At 39.6% G+C, this 20,414-nt stretch overlaps 1 protein-coding gene across 4 annotated transcripts in view; it reads right to left on the reverse strand.

The window, feature by feature from the left end:
* The window catches only part of LOC140196334 (coiled-coil domain-containing protein 150-like), a 136,517-nt gene that overhangs the window by 88,047 nt on the left and 28,056 nt on the right, over window positions 1-20,414 (reverse strand). For 3 of the 4 annotated variants that reach the window (XM_072255349.1, XM_072255353.1, XM_072255352.1), the window contains 3 exons: window positions 16,601-16,725; window positions 14,807-14,984; window positions 12,637-12,705 (listed from right to left, as the gene is read on the reverse strand). In XM_072255349.1, the coding sequence (XP_072111450.1) occupies window positions 12,637-12,705; window positions 14,807-14,984; window positions 16,601-16,725 (372 nt within the window). The remainder of the gene's footprint in view (window positions 1-12,636; window positions 12,706-14,806; window positions 14,985-16,600; window positions 16,726-20,414) is intronic. The other variant, XM_072255350.1, reaches the window with a different exon arrangement.

The following is a 20,414-nucleotide window of genomic DNA, read 5'->3' on the forward strand; positions in this document are numbered from 1 at the left end:
TGTTTCCTATAGGAGAGTCTAGAACCAGAGGGCATAGCTCAGAATAGAAGAATGTCTCTTTAAAACAGAAATGAGGAGGAATTTCTTTAGCCAGAGGGTGGCAAAACTGTTGAATTCATTGCCACAGATGGCTGTGGAGGCCAAAATCATTGGATAAATTTAAAGCAGAGGTTGATTGGTTCTTAATTAGTAAGGGCATCAAAGGTTACAGGGAGAAGGCAGGAAGAGGGGTTGAGAGGGATAATAAATCAGCCAAGATGGAATGGTGGAGCATACTCAATGGGCCAAACGATCTAATTCTTCTTTTATATCCTATGGTCTTGAAAGTATTGTGGTTCATTTCTTAGAAAATATTTAACTCTAATATTATGTTTTAAAACTAGTAGATGAAAGGATATCAATACTTAGGCACAGCATCAGCAATACATAAAATATTTTGGAAATTTTACTGCCAACTTGTTAACACTCAAGAGCTGCTAGCTACTCAACGAGATGCCCTTTTTCTTTCTGAATAAAGAACTGCATTTTACATTGACTGTTTGCTTCAATGCAGCAGTAAATGCATACACCTCAAACGGCATAAAATGATTTCTCCTTCCATAATACTAAAATAATTAACTTGGAAATGTTGGCCTTATTAAATAACTAATTTCTTGTCCTTAATTTTACATCCAGCAAAACAGAAATCTCTGAACTGAAATGTATTTTACATCTATAAAATCATCATAATTAGTTGAAAACAAAAGTCCAGCTCTAGGTTCAGTGCAGATCATCAAGGTGGATGAATGTTTTCGGGATTACAGACTTCAGATGGTACCCCTATAACCAGTTCAGTTCAAGATAGAAAATGATGGCCATTTGCTAGGGTAGGAAGAGGCAAATACTTAGAATGCTGATGGGATAGCACTTTGGAGGGTAGCCTTGAACCTCAAGACATTACAACAAACAGAGAAATGATAATGATGAACAACCGCTCTTCCACTATCAACTCATTAGTGAAAAAAGTGAACATCTTGTGAAAGACTTTGGAAACTCAGAGGCAACTAAATAGTATATAAAACTATGAAAGCACAGGTAGGGTTATATAGCCAGAAGCTTTTTCCCAGGTTGGAAATGTCAAATAGTAGAAGAATAGTATCCATCATTCCCTCAAAACTAATCAGCAAACTCCAAGACCAGGGCCTCAACACCCACTTGTGCAATTGGATCCCAGATTTCCTCACTTGCAGGCCCCAGTCAGTTTGGGTTGGTAGAAACATTTCCTCTACAATCTCAAACAAAAGAAATCCTGCAGATGCTGGAAATCCAAGCAAAACACAAAAAATGCTGGAGGAACTCAGCAGGCCAGGCAGCATCTATGGAAAAAAGTACAGTCGATGTTTCGGGCGCTGCCGAAGGGTTTCAGCCCAAAACATCTGCTGTACATTTTTCCGTAGATGCTGCCTGGCCTGCTGAGTTCCCCCAGCATTTTGTGTGAGTTCCTCCACAATCTCTATCAGCACAGGAGCACCACAGAGATGTGCGCTTATCCCCCTGCTCTACCTGCTTTACACCTATGACTGTGTGGCTAAGTACTGTTCTAACACCATATACAAGCTTGTTGATGACACCACAGTTATGGGCTGTATCAAAGTTGGTGATGAATCAGCATACCAGAGGGAGATTGAAAGTTTGGCTGAGAGGTGTAGTAATAATAACCTCTCACTACAAAAGGTAGTGGATTCAGCCCAGTACATCACAGGTAAAGCCCTCCCAACCATTGAGCACATCTACATGAAACACTGCTGTAGAAAAGCGGCATCAATCATCAAAGATCTTCATCACCCAGGCCATGCTCTTTTCATATTGTTGCCATCAGGTAGAAGGTACAAGTACCTCAGGGCTCATACCACCAGGTTCAAGAACAGTTACTACCCCTCAACCATCAGGCTCTTGAACAAAAGGGGATAACTACACTCATTCTATTTCTGGTGTTCCCATAACCGATGGTTTCACTTTAAGGACTCTTAGTCTCGTTATTTATTGCTATTTATTTATATTTGCATTTGCACAGTTTGCTGTTCCTTGATCCTGTTTAACAGATACCATTCTACAGACCTGCTGAGCATGTCTGCAGGGTTGTATGTGATGACATATTTGCACTCTGATAATAAATTTTACTTTGAAATTTACTTTGACTTTGAATAGGTTTCACTTGAGGGGGGAAAGTTTCAAAGAGAGGCAGAATTTTTTACACAATAACTGGTAGGTTTCTGGAACACGCTGCAAAGAGAGGTGATAGAAGCAGATATAACAATGTTTCAGAGGCATTTAGACAGGCACATGAACAGGCAGAGAAATGGACCACTTGCAGGCAGATAAGATTAGCTTAATGTGGCACAGACACATAGTTCCCTCTAAGCTGTGCGCACGCACACACATTTTTCAACCAGTGCACAAAGGAAATTAATGTGCGCACAAAAGGTTAGTTACCTTAAAATAATGTAGTAATTAACAATTATACTTACTGAAAATAATCTGTTAGCTAACTGTTTCTGTTAACTAGTTAGTCAGTTTTTCAAATACCACAATGCACATCACTGATTTACGTCACCTCACCTATCCTGTTCCGGTTTGTACAGCTGCATCATGGCGGCAGCCATGTTTGGCGGACAGTGTTCATATCGCAAAGTTTACAAAGATCTGTTTCAAATCCTGTAGATAGCTTACGAAGTTTTTATTGAAAAAAATATTGATCCACTATATCGAGTTCAAAAGAAGCGAAGGGCATGAAGCGCAAAAGAACTGTAAATTTGTTTAAAGTTGAAAGGCTTAACAAAATATTAGAAACTGCTACACCGAAAGCTCATGAGGTCATGAACGTTCAGCTAAGAGAAATATTTATGTAAGATTTGGAAACTGGAGTTATCTGTTTGTATCGTTGTGATGCGAAAGTTGCTGGAGAATTTGCTAGTGGAAAGAAGTGGGATGATATTTGGAAACTTGACTTTTTGAAGCGTCATTTGGAAAGTAAATCGCATTTGGACGGTGTACAAAAGCTCAGACAACAGAACCCGTCATTACCCGTTACAGCAGTGCTACACGTTACGGTTGAGTGCAGATGAGCGAGAGTGAAAATGATCTAACTACATTCCAATGGTCTTCTCAAACCATATTAAGTTTAAATTTAGAAAAAATTAGAAGTGATATTTTTGACCCTTCGGTTAAATTTGAAGAAACTTGGAAACCTTTTATGCAACATTTTGATATGATGTAATCTGACGTTTCTGAATCTTTTTTCTAAACTTAAATTATATGATGAGAGGAGCGGAGTTAAAGACATTATTGAACGTGTCTGATACAAGCTGTTGGTCTAGCCCTGTTTTGTTTTTTTCTTGGGGTTCTTTTTTTCTCTTTTTCTTTTGGGTTTTTTTGTTTATATATTTTTTCTTTTTATTTCTTTTTTTAATGTTTAATCTCATTATGAGTTTGGAAGTCTTTTATATCTATGTTACTTAAAATTCATTTTATATATGCTGATGAACATTTTTCCAATTTCTTTGTACCAACTTTGTTATTGAGTTTATAATTTTGAAAAATTAATAAAAAGATTTAAAAAGAAAAAAAGAAAGATCAAACCCAGAGGAGATCAAAGTTGAGGTACAAGAATGGTCAGCTTTTGATTTCTCCACAATTGCAGACTGTGACTTCACATTTGACGATGAACAAGTTAATGCCTTATATCTAAAATATCATGATTTTCTAGCTGAAAATACTGTAATAGAATAGAATAGTACAGCACAGTAGAGGCCCTTCAGCCCACAATGTTGTGCCGACCCTCAAACCCTGCCTCCCATATAACACCTCACCTTAAATTCCTCCATATATCTGTCTAGTAGTCTCTTAAACTTCACTAGTGTATCTGCCTCCACCACTGACTCAGGCAGTGCATTCCACGCACCAACCACTCTCTGAGTAAAAAACCTTCCTCTAATATCCCCCTTGAACTTCCCACTCCTTACCTTAAAGCCATGTCCTCATGTATTGAGCAGTGGTGCCCTGGGGAAGAGGCGCTGGCTATCCACTCTATCTATTCCTCTTAATATCTTGTACACCTCTATCATGTCTCCTCTCATCCTCTTTCTCTCCAAGGAGTAAAGCCCTAGCTCCCTTCATCTCTGATCATAATTCATACTCTCTAAACCAGGCAGCATCCTGGTAAATCTCCTCTGTACCCTTTCCAATGCTTCCACATCCTTCCTATAGTGAGGCGACCAGAACAGGACACAGTACTCCAAATAATAGTTCGACAGTTTAATGATTTCAAATTTTCCGTGCAAGAAAAAATTAAATCCAAACTGATTTCAAACTTTGCTCAAATGGTGGCATTTGTACTTTAAAATGAACAGTTTTGCAACCTTGCACAGTTGATGGACATTGGGGGAACCTTTCTTGCGTCTAGTGCGGACTGTGAGTGAGGCTTTAGCCTAATGAATCAATTCTAAAACAAACTGAGACATTTTCCCCATTATAAGATCCCATTTCTCACCAATTTAACTCACTCTGTGAGATATCAAGAAAAGGCTGGGAGCACAGATGCAGTCGGGGATCCACTGGGGGATCAGCTATTCTGGATTGGGTGTTGTGCAGAATTGATTAGAGAGCTTAAGGTAAAAGAACCCTTATGGGCAAATGATCATAATATGATTGAATTCACCCTGAAATTTCAGAAGAAGCTAAAGTCAGGTGTATCAATATTACAGTGGAGTAAAGGGAATTACAGAGGCATGAGAATGGAGTTGGCCAGAACTGATTGGAAAAGAACACTGGCAGAGATGATGGCAAAGCAGCAATGGCTGGAATTTCTGGAAGCAATTCGGAAGCACAGGATATATACATCCCAAAGAGGAAGAAGTATCCTAACAAGAGAAGTCAAAGCCAACATGAAAGCCAAAGAGAGGGTATATAATACAGCAAAAATTAGAGGGAAGTTAAAACATTGGGAAGCTTTTAAAAACCAATAGAAGGCAATTAAAAAAGTCTTAAAAAGGGAAAAGTTGGAATGCAAAATTAAGCTAGCCAATAATATTAAAGAGGATACCAAAAATTTCTTCAGATACGTCAAGTGCAAAAGAGAGGCGAGAATGGATATCGGACCACTAGAAAACAATGCTGGAGAGATAATAATGGGGGACAACAAAATAAGTATTTTGCATCATTCTTCAGGTGGAAGACACTTGCAGTATGGTGGAAATTAACAGGTGTCAGGGGTCGTGAAGTGTGTAAAGTTACCATAACTAGAGAGAAGGGGTGTACACCCCAGGGTTCTGAAAGATGTGGCTGAAGAGATTGTGGCACCATTAGTAATGATCTTTCAAGAATCACTAAATTCTGGAATGGACTGGAAAATTGCAACTGTCACTCCATTCTTCAAGAAGGAAGAGAGGCAGAAGACAGTTAACTACAGGCCATTTAGTCTGACCTCAGTGGTTGGGAAGATGTTGGAGTCTTTTATTGAAGCTGAAGTCTCAGGCTACGTAGTCATAGTCATACTTTATTGATCCCGGGGGAAATTGGTTTTCATTACAGTTGCACCATAAATAATAAATAGTAATAAAACCATAAATAGTTATATAGTAATAGGTAAATTATGCCAGTAAATTATGAAATAAGTCCAGGACCAGTCTATCGGCTCAGGGTGTCTGACCCTCCAAGGGAGGAGTTGTAAAGTTTGATGGCCACAGGCAGGAATGACTTACTATGACGCTCTGTGTTGCATCTCGGTGGAATGAGTCTCTGGCAGAATGTACTCCTATGCCCACCCAGTACATTATGTAGTGGATGGGAGACATTGACCAAGGTGGCATGCAACTTAGACAGCATCTGCTCACACCATGTGACAAAGTTTCCTACCGTAGCCCTGTACTCAGCCTCATCTCCCTTTCTGATGTATCCAACTATGGCAGAGTCATCCGAAAACTTCTGAAGATGACAAGACTCTGTGCAGTATTTGAAGTCCGAGGTGTAAATGGTGAAGAGAAAGGGAGACAAGACAGTCCCCTGTGGAGCCCCAGTGCTGCTGATCACTCTGTCAGACACACAGTGTTGCAAGCACACATACTGTGGTCTGCCAGTCAGGTAATCAAGAATCCATGACACCAGGGAAGCATCCACCTGCATCGCTGTCAGCTTCTCCCCCAGCAGAGCAGGGCAGATGGTGTTGAACGCACTGGAGAAGTCAAAAAACATGACCCTCACAGTGCTCGCTGGCTTGTCCAGGTGGGCGTAGACACGGTTCAGCAGGTAGACGATGGCATCCTCAACTCCTAGTCAGGGCTGGTAGGCGAACTTGGAGGCACATTATAAAATAGGCCATAGTCAGCATGGTTTCCTCAAGGGACAATCTTACCTGACAAATCTATTGGAAATCTTAAAAGGAGTAATAAGCAGGATAATCAGTTGATGTTGTGTACTTGGATTTTCAGAAGGTCTTTGATATAGTGCCACACCATGAGGCTGCTTAATAAGCATTGAGGTCATGGTGTTACAGGAAAGATTCCAGCATGGATAGAACAGTGGCTGATTGGCAGGAGGCAAAGAGTGGAAATAAAGGGAGCCTTTTCTGGTTGGCTGCCAGCGATTAGTGGTGTTCCACAGCTGTCTGTGTTGGGACTGATTCTTTTTGCATTATAAGTCAATGATTTGGATGATAGAATTGATGGCTTTGTTGCAAAGTTTGCAGGCGATATGATGATAGGTGAAGGGGCAGGTAGTTTTGAGGAAGTAGAGAGGCAACAGAAAGACAGATAAGGAGACCTGGGCAAAGAAATGGCAAATGGAATACAAGGTCAGGAAGTGTATGGTCATGTGCTGTGGTAGAAGAAATTAAAGGGTTGACTATTTTCTAAATGGAGAGATAATTCAAAAAACTGAGGTGCAAAGGGTCTTGGGAGTCCTTGTGCAGAATTCCCTAAAGGTTAATTTGCAGGTTGAGGAAGGCGAATGCAATGTGAGCATTCATTTCAGGAAGACAAGAATATAAAATCAAGGATGAAATGTTGAGCCTTTATAAAGCACTGATGAGGCCTCATTTGGAGTATTGTGAGCACTTTTGGGCCCCTTATCTTGGAGTGGATGTGTTGAAACTGGAGAGGATTCAACGGAGGTTCACAAAAATGATTCCAGGATTGAATGGCTTGTCATATGAAGAGTGCTTGATGGTTCTGGGCCTGTATTCACTGGAATTCAGAATAATGAGGGGTGACCTCATTGAAACCTATTGAATGGTGAAAGACCTTGATAGAGTAGATGTGAAGAGAATGTTTCCTATGGTGGGAGAGTTTAAGACCAGAGGACACCACCTCACAATAGAGGGATGTCCTTTTAGAACAGATGAGGAGAAATTTCTTTAGCCAGAGAGTGCTGAATCTGTGGGATTCTTTGCTACAGGCAGCTGTGGAGGCAAAGTCTTTTTTTATAGTTAAGGCAGAGGTTGATGGATTCTACAATTGGTCAGGTCATGAAAAGACAAGAAGAGAAGGCAGGAGACTGGGGCTGAGAGGAAAATTGGATCAGTCATGACGAAATGGCAGAGCAGATTCAATGGGTCAAATGGCCTGATTCTGTTCCTATATCTTATGGTCTTATGGTCTAAACACCGAAACCAAACAATATCCTACCATGTGTGTGGAAACCTGCATTCCTAAACTACATAGATCTAAATCAACGTGTACTAGAATTTGTAGGTTAGTAGTGGCATCTCCCAGATAACATGGAATCCAGTTATAGCCCATTCACCAAAAGTAGGACACATCTAATTTAGCTAACTGCCACTCAATCAGTCTATTGTCATTCAAAATGATAGAAGCATTATCAACAGTATAATCTGGAAGCACTTACTCATCAATCACCTGCTCCCTGATCTTTCTGAATTCTACAGAAGTGTTGAGAGAGACTGTCCTTAATCAAGGCAGCATTTGAATGATGCAACACCAAGGTACCCCCAAAAAAATGAGCATCAAAGGGAAAACTCTTCAATGCTTGGAATTACACTTCTCAAAGAGTTGTGGTTTTGTAAGTCATTCCATCAAGCCCCTGGATACTAACACAGGTATTCATCAACACAGGGTCCTATACCCAACCACCTTCAGTTGCTTCATCAATTATATCCCTATAATGGTAAGATCAAAAATAAACATGTTGTTTTCTTTGTCCTTAATAAAAACAAACTTGGTGGGGGCTTACACAAAAACACTTCATTACTGAACACCTGTTCAACACCAAGCAGAGACATAGAAACATAGAAAACCTACAGCACAATAGAGGTCCTTCGGTGTACAAAGCTGTGCTGAACATGTACTTACTTTAGAAATTACCTAGGGTTACCCATAGCCCTCTATTTTTCTTAGCTCCATGTACCTATCCAGGAGTCTCTTAAAAAACTCTACTGTATCCGCTGGACCACCAGGTCACCAGCAAAGCTTCAGGTTTTAAGTGAACCACCCTCATTGCCCACTGGAAACTGAATTTCTTTTTATTCACACATAATATCATCTCTTTTTGAAGAAAAAAAAACACAATAATATGTCCTCATAAACCTACAAGGAACAATAATCCTTTCCAACAAAGATACCTACATTCTATAGCCAGTCCCATTTCTTTTTTTTCAAACTTTCAACTTCAAATGTAATGAGCAAATAGAGTCCCATATCCACTCAACAACTTTCAATCAGTCTCTGAGATGGTTTAATGATCCTTTTTGGTCTGCTATATGTTTCCACAGGTGTATTGCTTGCATTTGGTGCATTAATATTTGTGACTTAAACTCTGATGAACATGTTCATTTTTTACATCTGATGGATCCTTTGCTGTACTGAAAGGTGACATGTCATGGAAATATGTTGGAGCTTGTGGTTATAGATCCACACAGTTCCTTCTCAGAGGTGTCCCTTGATCCATCTGGATCTGGTAGGAATGCGGAGCAAATTCCCTTTGCACATATCCTTGCATGGACCATGTGACAGAATCGCGACCTCAGATTTGCACTTAATCTCCAAGTTTCAGGACTCATCGGTTTTTCGCAGTCTTGTCCTGATAATGTTTCAGTTTTTCCTTTCCTTTCACTTTAGCCAATTTGACCTTGCGTGCTCCTTTCTGTGTCAACAGGTTTTCATGCACTGGAAGGTTAGAATGTAGGTGTCAGCCCATTAGCTCAAAAATTGTGGACCATTCCCTAACATTACTTCACATGGAATTCCATGCCTTGCAAACACGGCTTTCAGGAAGGTGATGACTGCTTTGCTGGATGTTGATTGCAGCGTTGCAACCTGTGGGTAATTGGAAAAGTAGTTTGTTACAACAATATGACTCTTCCCATTACAATCAAACAAATCCACTCCAACTTTGAAGTACGGTCTGTCTGGTACAGGGAGTGATGTCAGCAGACTGTAGACATATTTCACATGAATCAGAGGTCTGGCTGATGTCTTCATTCATTCTTGGCCAGTACATCACTTCACAAGCTCCTTGTTTACATTTTTCCTCACCAAGATGCCCTTCATGTATCTTCTGGAGCAGTTTATGGTCTGTCTCCAATTCTAAGGCTTATCCATAAATGTATTGATAGAACCCTTCATATGCATATGTGCTGGCGAGAAGCTCTTTCTCAATCTGTGCATAGTTAGCAGTACTCTCTTTTCTCTAATCAGTAGCTGTGCCACTAGGTGCTGCCCCTTGAGCTTGAAGGTCAATATGCAGCCCCCTTTTTACTGGAATGCTCTCTGCAGTGTAGCCTGTCACTTTTAACTTCATTCGGTAAATCTTTCTCTTTAAGTCTTGTAATCACTCACGGATAACATATTCACCTGGGCTCCAGTATCAAGCTTGAATGGAATTAGTGTTTCATTCACAGTCACTGGAACAATCCATTCTGTTTTACCAGCACCAGCAGTCTGTAGAGAATCCACGAAGACTTCTTTCATTTCTTCATCAACCATATGCACTTTTCTCTTGGTAGTGCTGGCTTGGCAGCACTTTGCAAAATAATTCTTCTTCCCACAACTATTGCAAGACTCGTCTTTAGAATGTGACTACCTCTACATTTGCTTCATTTGCTGTTTAAGCTTTCCTTTTTGCTTTGCTATTGCTTTGGGAAACATTTTGTGCACTGCTGTTTCATCAATTTGAATGCTGCTATAGATGTCCATAGCATCTTCGCCAATTACATGCAGAAAAATAGACGCTTTCAATTTTTTCATCGATCCCTCCCGTCCAGCTAGCAATCAAATATATAGTGAATCACTGCTTGGAGCATTTCCAGCTTTCAGAAAGATTGCCACTAAACTGCATAGGTGAGGGGGGACTTAGGTTATCCATGATGGAAACACTCAGCCTCTCACCTCAATTTCTTGGTGAATTTGATGAAATTTGGGACACGATGTGCTCTCTCGCCTCACTGGCCAGCTTCTCTCCGTCCTAACCTCACTTGCTGCTCACATCTTTTGTACAAATGCAGTCTCTTTCTCAGTTACGCATGGAATTAATTTATTCTCCGTGTTTAGACCTCACTCAGACTTCTGACACCATGTTATGATTGTTCTTAATAAAGGCAAATTTGGCATGGGTTTACCCTGGAACATTTTACTACTGAGCTCCTGTTCAACATTGAGTACCTAGGACCAGGTTACCATCAAAGCTTCTGCTTCCAGGTGAACCACCGGAATTGCCCCTTGGGAACTGAAGTTCTTTATTATGCACACATAATATAACAGATGTTTGCTCATGACTGTACAAAGCTGAATTCTAATTGCATCTCCTCAGAAAATGAAACAGCCCATGCCTGTATATAGCAACATCCAGATTATATTCAGGCATGGCTTAAGGTAGCTAATACCTTATTCGTACCAAAAATGTGACAGAATCTAACCACCTACCCCCAGATTCAATGTCATTAGTATCGCTAAATCCCTCATCATCAATAACCTAGGGGACACCCATTAACTAGCAACACAAGCAGATTAGCTACTTAAATACAACAGCTACAATATCAGATCAAAAGCTGGGTATCCTGTGATGGGTGACTTGAAAGGTCTTCTACAGGGCACATGATGAAATAATTTTGATTTATATGGATATGGAGAAATGCAGTGCCAATAACTTCATTAATAGCATCCTATCAAAGTTGCCAGCTTGAGAGGCACCCCATTAACTAGTCTAAATACTGAATCCCTCCACCTCAGTGCACAGTAGCTATAATGTGTACCATTTGTAAAATGCACTGCAGTTACACACCCAGGCTACTCTGACACAATGTCCTAAATCTACAATCTCTACCATGAAGAAAGTTTGACAGAAAGTGCATGGGTGCCTGTAGTTCTCTTCTAAGTTACACACATACTCCCTTGAAATAAAACATAGTTCCTCCACAATTGGAGGGGTCTAAATCCAGATCTAAACCAGGCTCTGAAGATCAGTTAAGGATGGCAATAAATGCTGGCCTTGTCAGTAATGTCCAGATCCCAAAATTTTATATTAAGTATCAAGAAATTATTTTTTACTGACTAAAGTACTACTACAAAGTTTGAATCATATTTTCAGAAAGTCCCTTGGAAGTATGAAGCAACAAATTTCAAGTATAATGGAAAATAAGATCCCAGCCACATTGGACACTCCCTCTCCTCCTCCCTCCCATCAAGCAGAAGATACAAAAGCCTGAATGTGCATACTACCAGGCTCAAGGACAGTTTCTATCCTGCTGTTTTAAGACTATTGAATGGTCCCTTAATATGATAAGATTGTGAGGACAAGATGGTCTCTAGACCTCACAACCTACCACATTCTGGCTTTGTACTTTATTATCTCAAGCAACACACATAAAAGTTGCTGGTGAATGCAGCAGGCCAGGCAGCATCTCTAGGAAGAGGTGCAGTCGACGTTTCAGGCTGAGACCCTTCGTCAGGACTAACAGAAGGGTCTCGGCCTGAAACGTCGACTGCACCTCTTCCTAGAGATGCTGCCTGGCCTGCTGCATTCACCAGCAACTTTTATGTGTGTTGTTTGAATTTCCAGCATCTGCAGCATTCCTGTTGTTTTTGTGCCTTATTATCTACCTGCACTGCTTGTTATCTATAATCAAAACACTTCATTCTGCATTCTGTTATCGCTTTACCGTTCATTGTTGTAATGAAATGATCTTATGGATGGTGAGCAAGACAATTTTTTTCCTTTTTATCTTAATACATTTGACAATGATTATCCAATTTACCAACATAAATTGGAAATTGTTGCTGATGCATATGAATGGACATCTTGACAAATTCCAGTATTTCAAAAAAGCTTGCCTCACAATACAGCTCTCCCTCAAGCCTCCCACCAACATATTACAGTTTAATTGCAACCACTAATATGGCAACCTTGACAACCATTCATTCACTTGATCTTGCCATTGACCACTTCACTAGCAACGACTACAAGCTTCTCACATGTATTCTGTTCCGTGGAAATTCCAAGCTAATCTCTTATACCTCAATTTCCCTTTCTCAATTATTCTCCTGGGCCTAATGCAGAAAATTTGCAATGGCCTCTGCACAACACCAATTTCTAGATTAGTGCATTGAAAGATATACAAGACTGACACCAAGTAATTTATTGATACTGTACCTGGTTCTCGGTAACTTGTTTCTCAAATATGTTCTTCTCCTTTGTAATATTATCAATTATGCAATTTACCTAGCAAGAAACCAAACAAACATTACAAAGAGGATAGGCCATATTTAAATAAAGATAATACATGAATGATCTATAAAGCAAAGCCACATTTACAATTTATAATTTACCAATAGATGCCATTTGATTTACCTTACTTATCCATACTTCTTCATTTGCCTTATTGACTTGAAAGGGTCATTTTGACAGTATCGTCTTATTTGGCATAGAGAATTGGATATTTAACTAGTCTCAGAAAAGCCTGTGCATTTTAATTTGGTCATAATATTTTGTGCTTTGGGAAGGGAAGTAAGTTTGAGGGTTATAGGCCATGAAGTCTTAATTTCATAGATTGTACAATTTTTCTTTGAAGTTTCCTGTTCTGCGAACCTGAACAATAAGGCCTGGTTGCTGGCCAAACAAGAAAAAAAATCAAGAGAATGTAACTATCTCAGGGCCGATGGGTTTATTGCATGTAGGAGTAAGGATCAGCAGGTGGGTGAAGCTAGATGTAATCATAGAGGAAGAAAAGACTAAATGGGACAAAATTAGGGCAATATTGTGGGGAGGGGACAAATCAGAGACTAACAGATTAGCAGAGAAGTGGGAGTGGCAGAGAATGGAGGGAGACACATGATTCAATGATTTGCAGTGTAGGGAATTGGGAAGACAAAGCAGAGGGAGTTTTGTAAAGGTGGGGGCAGAGCAAAGGGATGTATTTTTGGAAACTTTTTGGGACTATGAGGAACTACGTCCACTCCACTTAGTCCACAAGGTGAGTTTCAAAATGTACTTGTACCTCCTTTTATCTGTTGAATTTTTCAATGTTTGGGAAACCAGGGCAATCCTAGTTAAAATACCTAACTATTTTATTGGAGACATGGAAATTTACAGCTTTCAATGACTGACACACCTCCAAGGATTGGATTGGCTGCCCACCCTATGTCATTCTGCTGAAATCAAAAATGGTTGAGTTCAAGTCAGGCAAGGTTTATACTTCAGATTATTCAGCAAACCAAAACTCGCCTATTTAGAGGAGTAAAATCTCAATTGCTTACACTTCAACGAAACAGTTATATTTTTGGGATGGCAGGCTGTTACAAGCTGGATGTTTCTAGTCTCTTAGCTATTTACAACATACATTAATGGCTTTAATGAGAAGTGAGAATATAACATGTCCATGTTTTCTGATAATATGAAGGTACATTGGAGTGTCAGCAAGAGCAGATTGCAAAGGGACTTCAGATGACAGGATGAATGTAAAATAAGGCAGAAATGGAATATAATTTGTGAAAATGTACAGGAAGAAAATAGAAAAATAAAACTTATTTCAGAGAGAAATGCTTAAATTTAGGGTACAGAGGGATCTTGATATTACAGTTCATGAGACATAGTAAGTGATAATTAAGAAAGAAACTACTATATTAGTCTTCACTGCAATGGGGTTGGAGTGCAAAAGGAATATGTACCATGATTGTTCAGAGCTTTGTTGAGACTTCATTTGAAATACAATGTTTGCTGTTGAAATTGTTTGTAAAGACGGTAATACTTCCCTTGGACTCACTATATTAATTTCTCAAATGAAGAGACTCAGTAAAGTTTTTAGAAATATTGGCCTAAAGTAACTAGAATTTTAAAAAAAACAAGATTTTATTTCACTGTACATACATAACTCTGAGAGGGATTATCTGAGTACTTTTTGTTACCTCTAGTCTGTGGATAATTTTCTCAAGAGAAAAAGACTGGCCACTTAGAATTGAGATGAGGAGAAATTTCTTTTCTCAAGGCATGTAAATCTTTGGAACCCTCCACTTCAAAGTTATAGATGCTCAGTCAGTGGATATAATCAAAAGCCTATGAATATTCAAAAAACTGCAGAGTTTGATCTTATTGAAGAGCAGAGTAGGCTCAAGGTGTCACATCATTTTAAAATGGAGAAACCTGTTCTACTTAGAACTCGTAAAGCAAAATTTCTTTTCATTTAGTTACTTTTCTTGGCAATTATATAAAAAATAATAATTAAAATATTTTTCACAATCTCGGCAAATTATAACATCTCTATTAACAACATCTACCACTATAAGGACTTGTTTTCCCTTTTCTGCTCTTGACTTCTGTTTTATACCTGGTCCATTTGGGTTTCTTTTTCTTGTTTAATGCGTTCACATTCATTAACTGAAGTCTTTACGTTCTCTTTCAGATTTGCAATTTCAGACTCAAGAAGCTTCTGTTGCGTTATTGTCTTTTTCTGCACAGTTTCAAATTTCTGCTGTATCTTCTTATACTCCACTCTTAGAACTTCTCTATGTCAGAATAAAAAAAGGAATACAAAAGATCATAATATATAGGTAAATAATAAAACTGCATTGCTTCAAATTCTACCGGTAGATTTATTGTAGCATGCTTACAGATAAGGTAAGGCATCCCTCAACAACAGCTACTAAATCAACAAAAAAATCTGCACTCCTTAGCAGTTGAATGCAAGGCTTTCCTCACAAAATGTCATACCCTAGTATCTCCCATTATCGCCAGATTGCCTCTATGTGTTCCAACACCTCCAGCCAAGATGTATTGGATTCTTCCAATGTCATCTCTAATTAATGCTGTTACTTTCTCCCTTGACAAAAAATGTGTTTGAATATTCAAAGTTATCTGATCAGCTGAAACAACTCTTACTGTAAATATGCAATTCCATAAAGTTGCTTGTCTACATCCAAAGTATATGTAATTATAACATTTAATCATTTCCAGTTAAATCTCTGATTAAAGAGTATAAAACCTCAATACACTTTAAGCTTAGTGAAATTCCCCAGAAATGCCAACAATTTCTGCCTCCAGCAGATGCCGCTTGAACCGTTGAGTTCCTCCAGTGGATTGTGTCGTTTCATACTTCCACCACCTTTGGTCAAAAATATTTCCCATCTTCTCTAATGCTCTGGATTTGATTGGCAGGTCGTGTCCCTGTGTTCTCAATTCCCACCACTGGAAAAAGTGGTTATGTAATTCTTCCTCATCCTTGGGAGCTCAGGAACAGTATTGTGAACTTTTATTACACTCATTTCAAGCATTTTTTTTATCCCTGCAGTTAAAACAATCAGATCCTGAAGAAGTATATTTTAATCATTTTGCTATTAATGTATTCTTGCATATATTGACTTCATATATACCACCATCCCTCTTACCTATAATTCATACTTAATAAACTAAAAATAGAGCCTATGTATTCAATGCTCATACCTTAAAATTCTCCACATGGCCCCCATCTCTTTTTATCTGTACTTTCATCCATCCCCATAACTCTCCATATATCTGAGGTTCTCCAGTGTCTGTCCTCGTGAGAATCCCAGAACTTAATCTCTCCATCTTTGTCAGCAATGTTTTCAGCTACAAAGGCTGAGCCATCTGAATTTCTTTACCTTTCTCTCAAAGCTTAGTAAGAAATTGTGCTCAATAATTATCCTGTAAATAGCCTTACAACATTATGTATCAGTGAATACACTATAGAAATTTAATTTGCCATTGGTGCTGATTTACTTTCCTAGAATGTCATATATATTCCCTTTAGCACATTCTATGATGATCATATACACTATTTCTTTACCTTTATTTGCTATTTCCCATGCCTAGTTTTTAAAAAACCTGTTATTCAAAACTATCATTTTCTTTCTAAATAACTTTAAAAACATTATGTTAAACTTGATATCACTTGTAAGTTTAATTTCATATTTCTTTTGTATTCTTTTGCTGTTTCATTCTTAATTCCCTGAATTTACAATTTTTTTGCACTTTAAAATGTATTTCATTGAATTTTGTTTTCTCATCTTATTTTGTCTGGTACAGATAGTATGTAAGTAGAACTTCTGAATACAGCAATTCAGATTAAGATCATGATGATATATCAGACTAATTTACTACCCACAGCTCTTTTTTTAATTCTTGTTTTTCATTCAATGCACACCGTAGATCAGCTGAAATACGCGCTCTGGCTGCATCCAGTAAAAGTTCCTGCTCATGAAACTTTTCCTTCATTCTTTCTTGTTCATCCTTTTATAAGAAGAAACAAAGAAAACTTACTGATTCGTAACATGTCGATTTAAATTTGTTGAGTCATAATATTCAACAATACTAGCTTTAATTATAATAGAGAAAAGAATGGAAGGCAGAATTTTTACATACTAATCAAGTCTTTAGTTTACAAATAAATTATAGTCAAATTTAGAAATATATAAAATCTTGTGGTAAATCAGATCAAACTAAAAATATTTTAATCCTGTATGAGCCCTCTGCAGTTTTCATGAGATCAACACACTTACCTTCCATACTTCCATACTCCATGACATCGGTTGGCAGGACCACACCATTCATTCTGCCTTTACCTGTCTGATTGTGGACAGAACAACTCTACAAATTAACCTAACTTCATCACTTCTGAAATCCCATGAGGATAATAGGACCACACCTGTTAAGCAATGAAACACTGTCCTTTGCAATATTGTCCTTAGATTTCACCTATGTTAATAGCAGATTATATTTTTCTTGACTTATACAGCGCTAGGAGATTGGATGCATGTTTGTTTGACATTATTGGATGAGTTACATTTTCCCTGGCTAAATATTAGGAGTATAACAATATTTTTCTGTCATATAAATCAACCATGTAGCCTCACCATCATGTTAAACCCTTTGTTCTTCATTGTAATCTGAACTAAACCGATTTAAAACACAGGTTTGCTTCTGACTGCCTACTTCCTCCTGTATGATAATTACTTGGCTCCATTCATAACAACGTCATCACCAAACATGATTACCCTAATACACTCTAATAACTGAGACCTGTGCTTTCAGCACTCATTCAAGATTCAGATTCAAAAAACTTTATTGTCATTCTAACCATACATCAGCTCTGCAGGGCAGAATGAGACAGCGTTTCTCAGGAGCAGTGCAATCATAACATAACAAATGCAACACTAAATAATAAACATAACAATAAGTAGTAAAACACAACAGCCACATGTCAGTTAAAATCAAGTTATAAGTGTCCAGTGCAAGTTAAAAGTGTCCAAAGCAGAGTCAGGTGGAGCAGCTATTTAGCAGTCTGACTGCCTATGGGAGGAAGCTGTTTAGTAGCCTTGTGGTTTTAGTTTTGATGCTCCTGTAATGTTTGCCTGATGGCAGAAGAACGAACAGTTCATGGAGAGGGTGTGAGGGGTCTTTAATGATGTACCGTGTCTTCTGGAGGCATCAACTCTGAAAGAGGCAAACAACAGGAATTCTGCAGATGCTGGAAATTCAAGCAACACACATAAAAGTTGCTGGTGAACGCAGCAGGCCAGGCAGCATCTCTAGGAAGAGGTGCAGTCGACGTTTCAGGCCGAGACCCTTCGTCAGGACTAGTCCTGCACCTCTTCCTAGAGATGCTGCCTGGCCTGCTGCGTTCACCAGCAACTTTTATGTGTGTAACTCTGAAAGAGGTCTTTGATAGAAGGTAGGGAGACCCCAATAACCTTCTCTGCTCCCCTAACCACCCTCTGCCTCTGCAAGGCTTTTTTGTCGACAGCACTGCAGCTGGAGCACCAGGTTGTGATGCGAAAGGTCAGCACGCTCTCAACCACGCCTCTGTAGAATGTAGTTACGATGTAGTTAGATGCTTGTTTAAGCTTCCTCAGAAAGTGCAATCTCTGCTGGGCCCGTTTCACAATCCCAGTGGTGTTCCTGGACCAGGTGAGATTGTCCGAGATCTGCACCCCAAGGAACTTGATGTTTTCCACTCTCTCCATTGTGGAGCCACTGATGCTGAGGGGTGTGTGCTCAGGCTGAGACCGTCTGAAATCGACGATCATCTCCCTGGTTTTGGTGACATTAAGCATCAAGTTGTTATCCCTGCACCAGCTCTCTAGGTGTTTGACCTCCTCCCGGTACATAGTTTCATCATTTTTGCTGATGAGCCCCACCACTGTGGTATCATCTGCAAATTTAATGATCAGGTTCTCCTTGAATCTGGCTGCACAGTCATGTGTTAGCAGTGTAAACAGCAATGGGCTAAGCACACAGCCTTGTGGGGATCCAGTGCTCAGTGTGATGGAGTCAGAGATGTTCCTGCCAACATGGACTGACTGTGGTCTCTCTGTCAAGAAATCCAGAAACAACTTATGCCCTACATCTGGATCATTCTCCTATGAAATAGACAATAGGCAATAGACAATAAGGGCAGGAGTAGGCCATTCGGCCCTTCGAGCCAGCACCACCATTCACTGTGATCATGGCTGATCATCCACAATCAGTATCCTTTTCCTTCCTTCTCCCCATATCCCTTGACTCTGCTATCTTTAAGAGCTCTATCTAACTCTTTCTTGAAAGAATCCAGAGAATTGGCCTCCACTGCCTTCTTAGGCAGAGCATTCCACAGATCCACAATCCTCTGTGTGAAAAAGTTTTTCCTCAACTCTGTTCTAAATGGTCTACCCCTTATTCTTAAACTGTGGCCTCTGGTTCTGGACTCCCCCAACATCGGGAACATGTTTCCTGCCTCTAGCGTGTCCAATCCCTTAATAATCTTATACGTTTCAATCAGATCCCCTCTCAACCTTCTAAATTCCAGTGTATACAGTCACTCCAATCTTTCAACATATGACATTCCCGCCATCCCTGGAACTAACCCAGTGAACCTACGCTGTACTCCCTCCATAGCAAGAATGTCCTTCCTCAAACTTGGAGACCAAAACTGCACACTCCAGGTGGGGTCTCACCAGGGCCTTGTACAAATGCAGAAGGACCTCTTTGCTCCTATACTCAACTCCCCTTGTTATGAAGGACAACATGCCATTAGCTTTCTTCACTGCCTGCTGTACCTGTATGCTTATTTTCAGTGACTGATGAACAAGGCCACCCAGATCTCATTGTACTTCCCCTTTTCCTAACTTGACACCATTCAGATAGTAATCTGCCTTCCTGCTCTTGCCACCAAAGTGGATAACCTCACATTTATCCACATTAAACTGCATCTGCCATGCATCTGCCCACTCACCCAACCTGTCCAAATCACCCTGTATTCCTGTAACATCCTGTTATCCATAATGTCTCAACACACTTTAAAATTTTTATCATAAACACAAGAGATTCTGCCGATGCTGGAAATTTTGAACACATACAAAATACTGGACAAATACAGCAAGTCAGGCACATCAATGGAGGGAAATTTGTCATTTCAGGCCAATCCCTTCATCAGGAGTGGAACGAAGCCACAACCCAGAATAAAGCGGTAGGGGAGGGGAAGGAGTACAATCTGGCAGGTGATTAGTGAGGTGAGCTGGGAGTAAGTATGAAGTAAGAACTGGGAAGTGACTGTTGGAAGAGGTAAGGAGCTAAAGAAGAAGACGGAATCTACCGGAGAGGACCTAGGACCATAGAAGAAAGGGAAAGACAAGGGGAAACAGAGAGAGATGAAGAACAGGAGAGGAGAAGGGGTGAGAAGGTAACTAGAATAGGGAATGGAAGGGGGAGGGGGAGTAATTACCAAATGTTAGAGACATCAATGCTCATGCCTCAGGTTGGAGGCCACCTATATGGAATATGGGATGTTGCTCCTCCAACCTGAGTTCAGCCTCAACGTGACATTAGAGGAGTCCATGGACAGACATGTCAGAATGGGAATAGGAAGTCAATTGAAATGGGTACTAGAAACATAGAAATGTAGAAAATATATGCAGGAGTAGGCCATTTGGCCCTTCGAGCCT

Source organism: Mobula birostris, chromosome 4, assembly GCF_030028105.1.
Source record: "Mobula birostris isolate sMobBir1 chromosome 4, sMobBir1.hap1, whole genome shotgun sequence".
NCBI lineage: Eukaryota > Metazoa > Chordata > Chondrichthyes > Myliobatiformes > Myliobatidae > Mobula > Mobula birostris.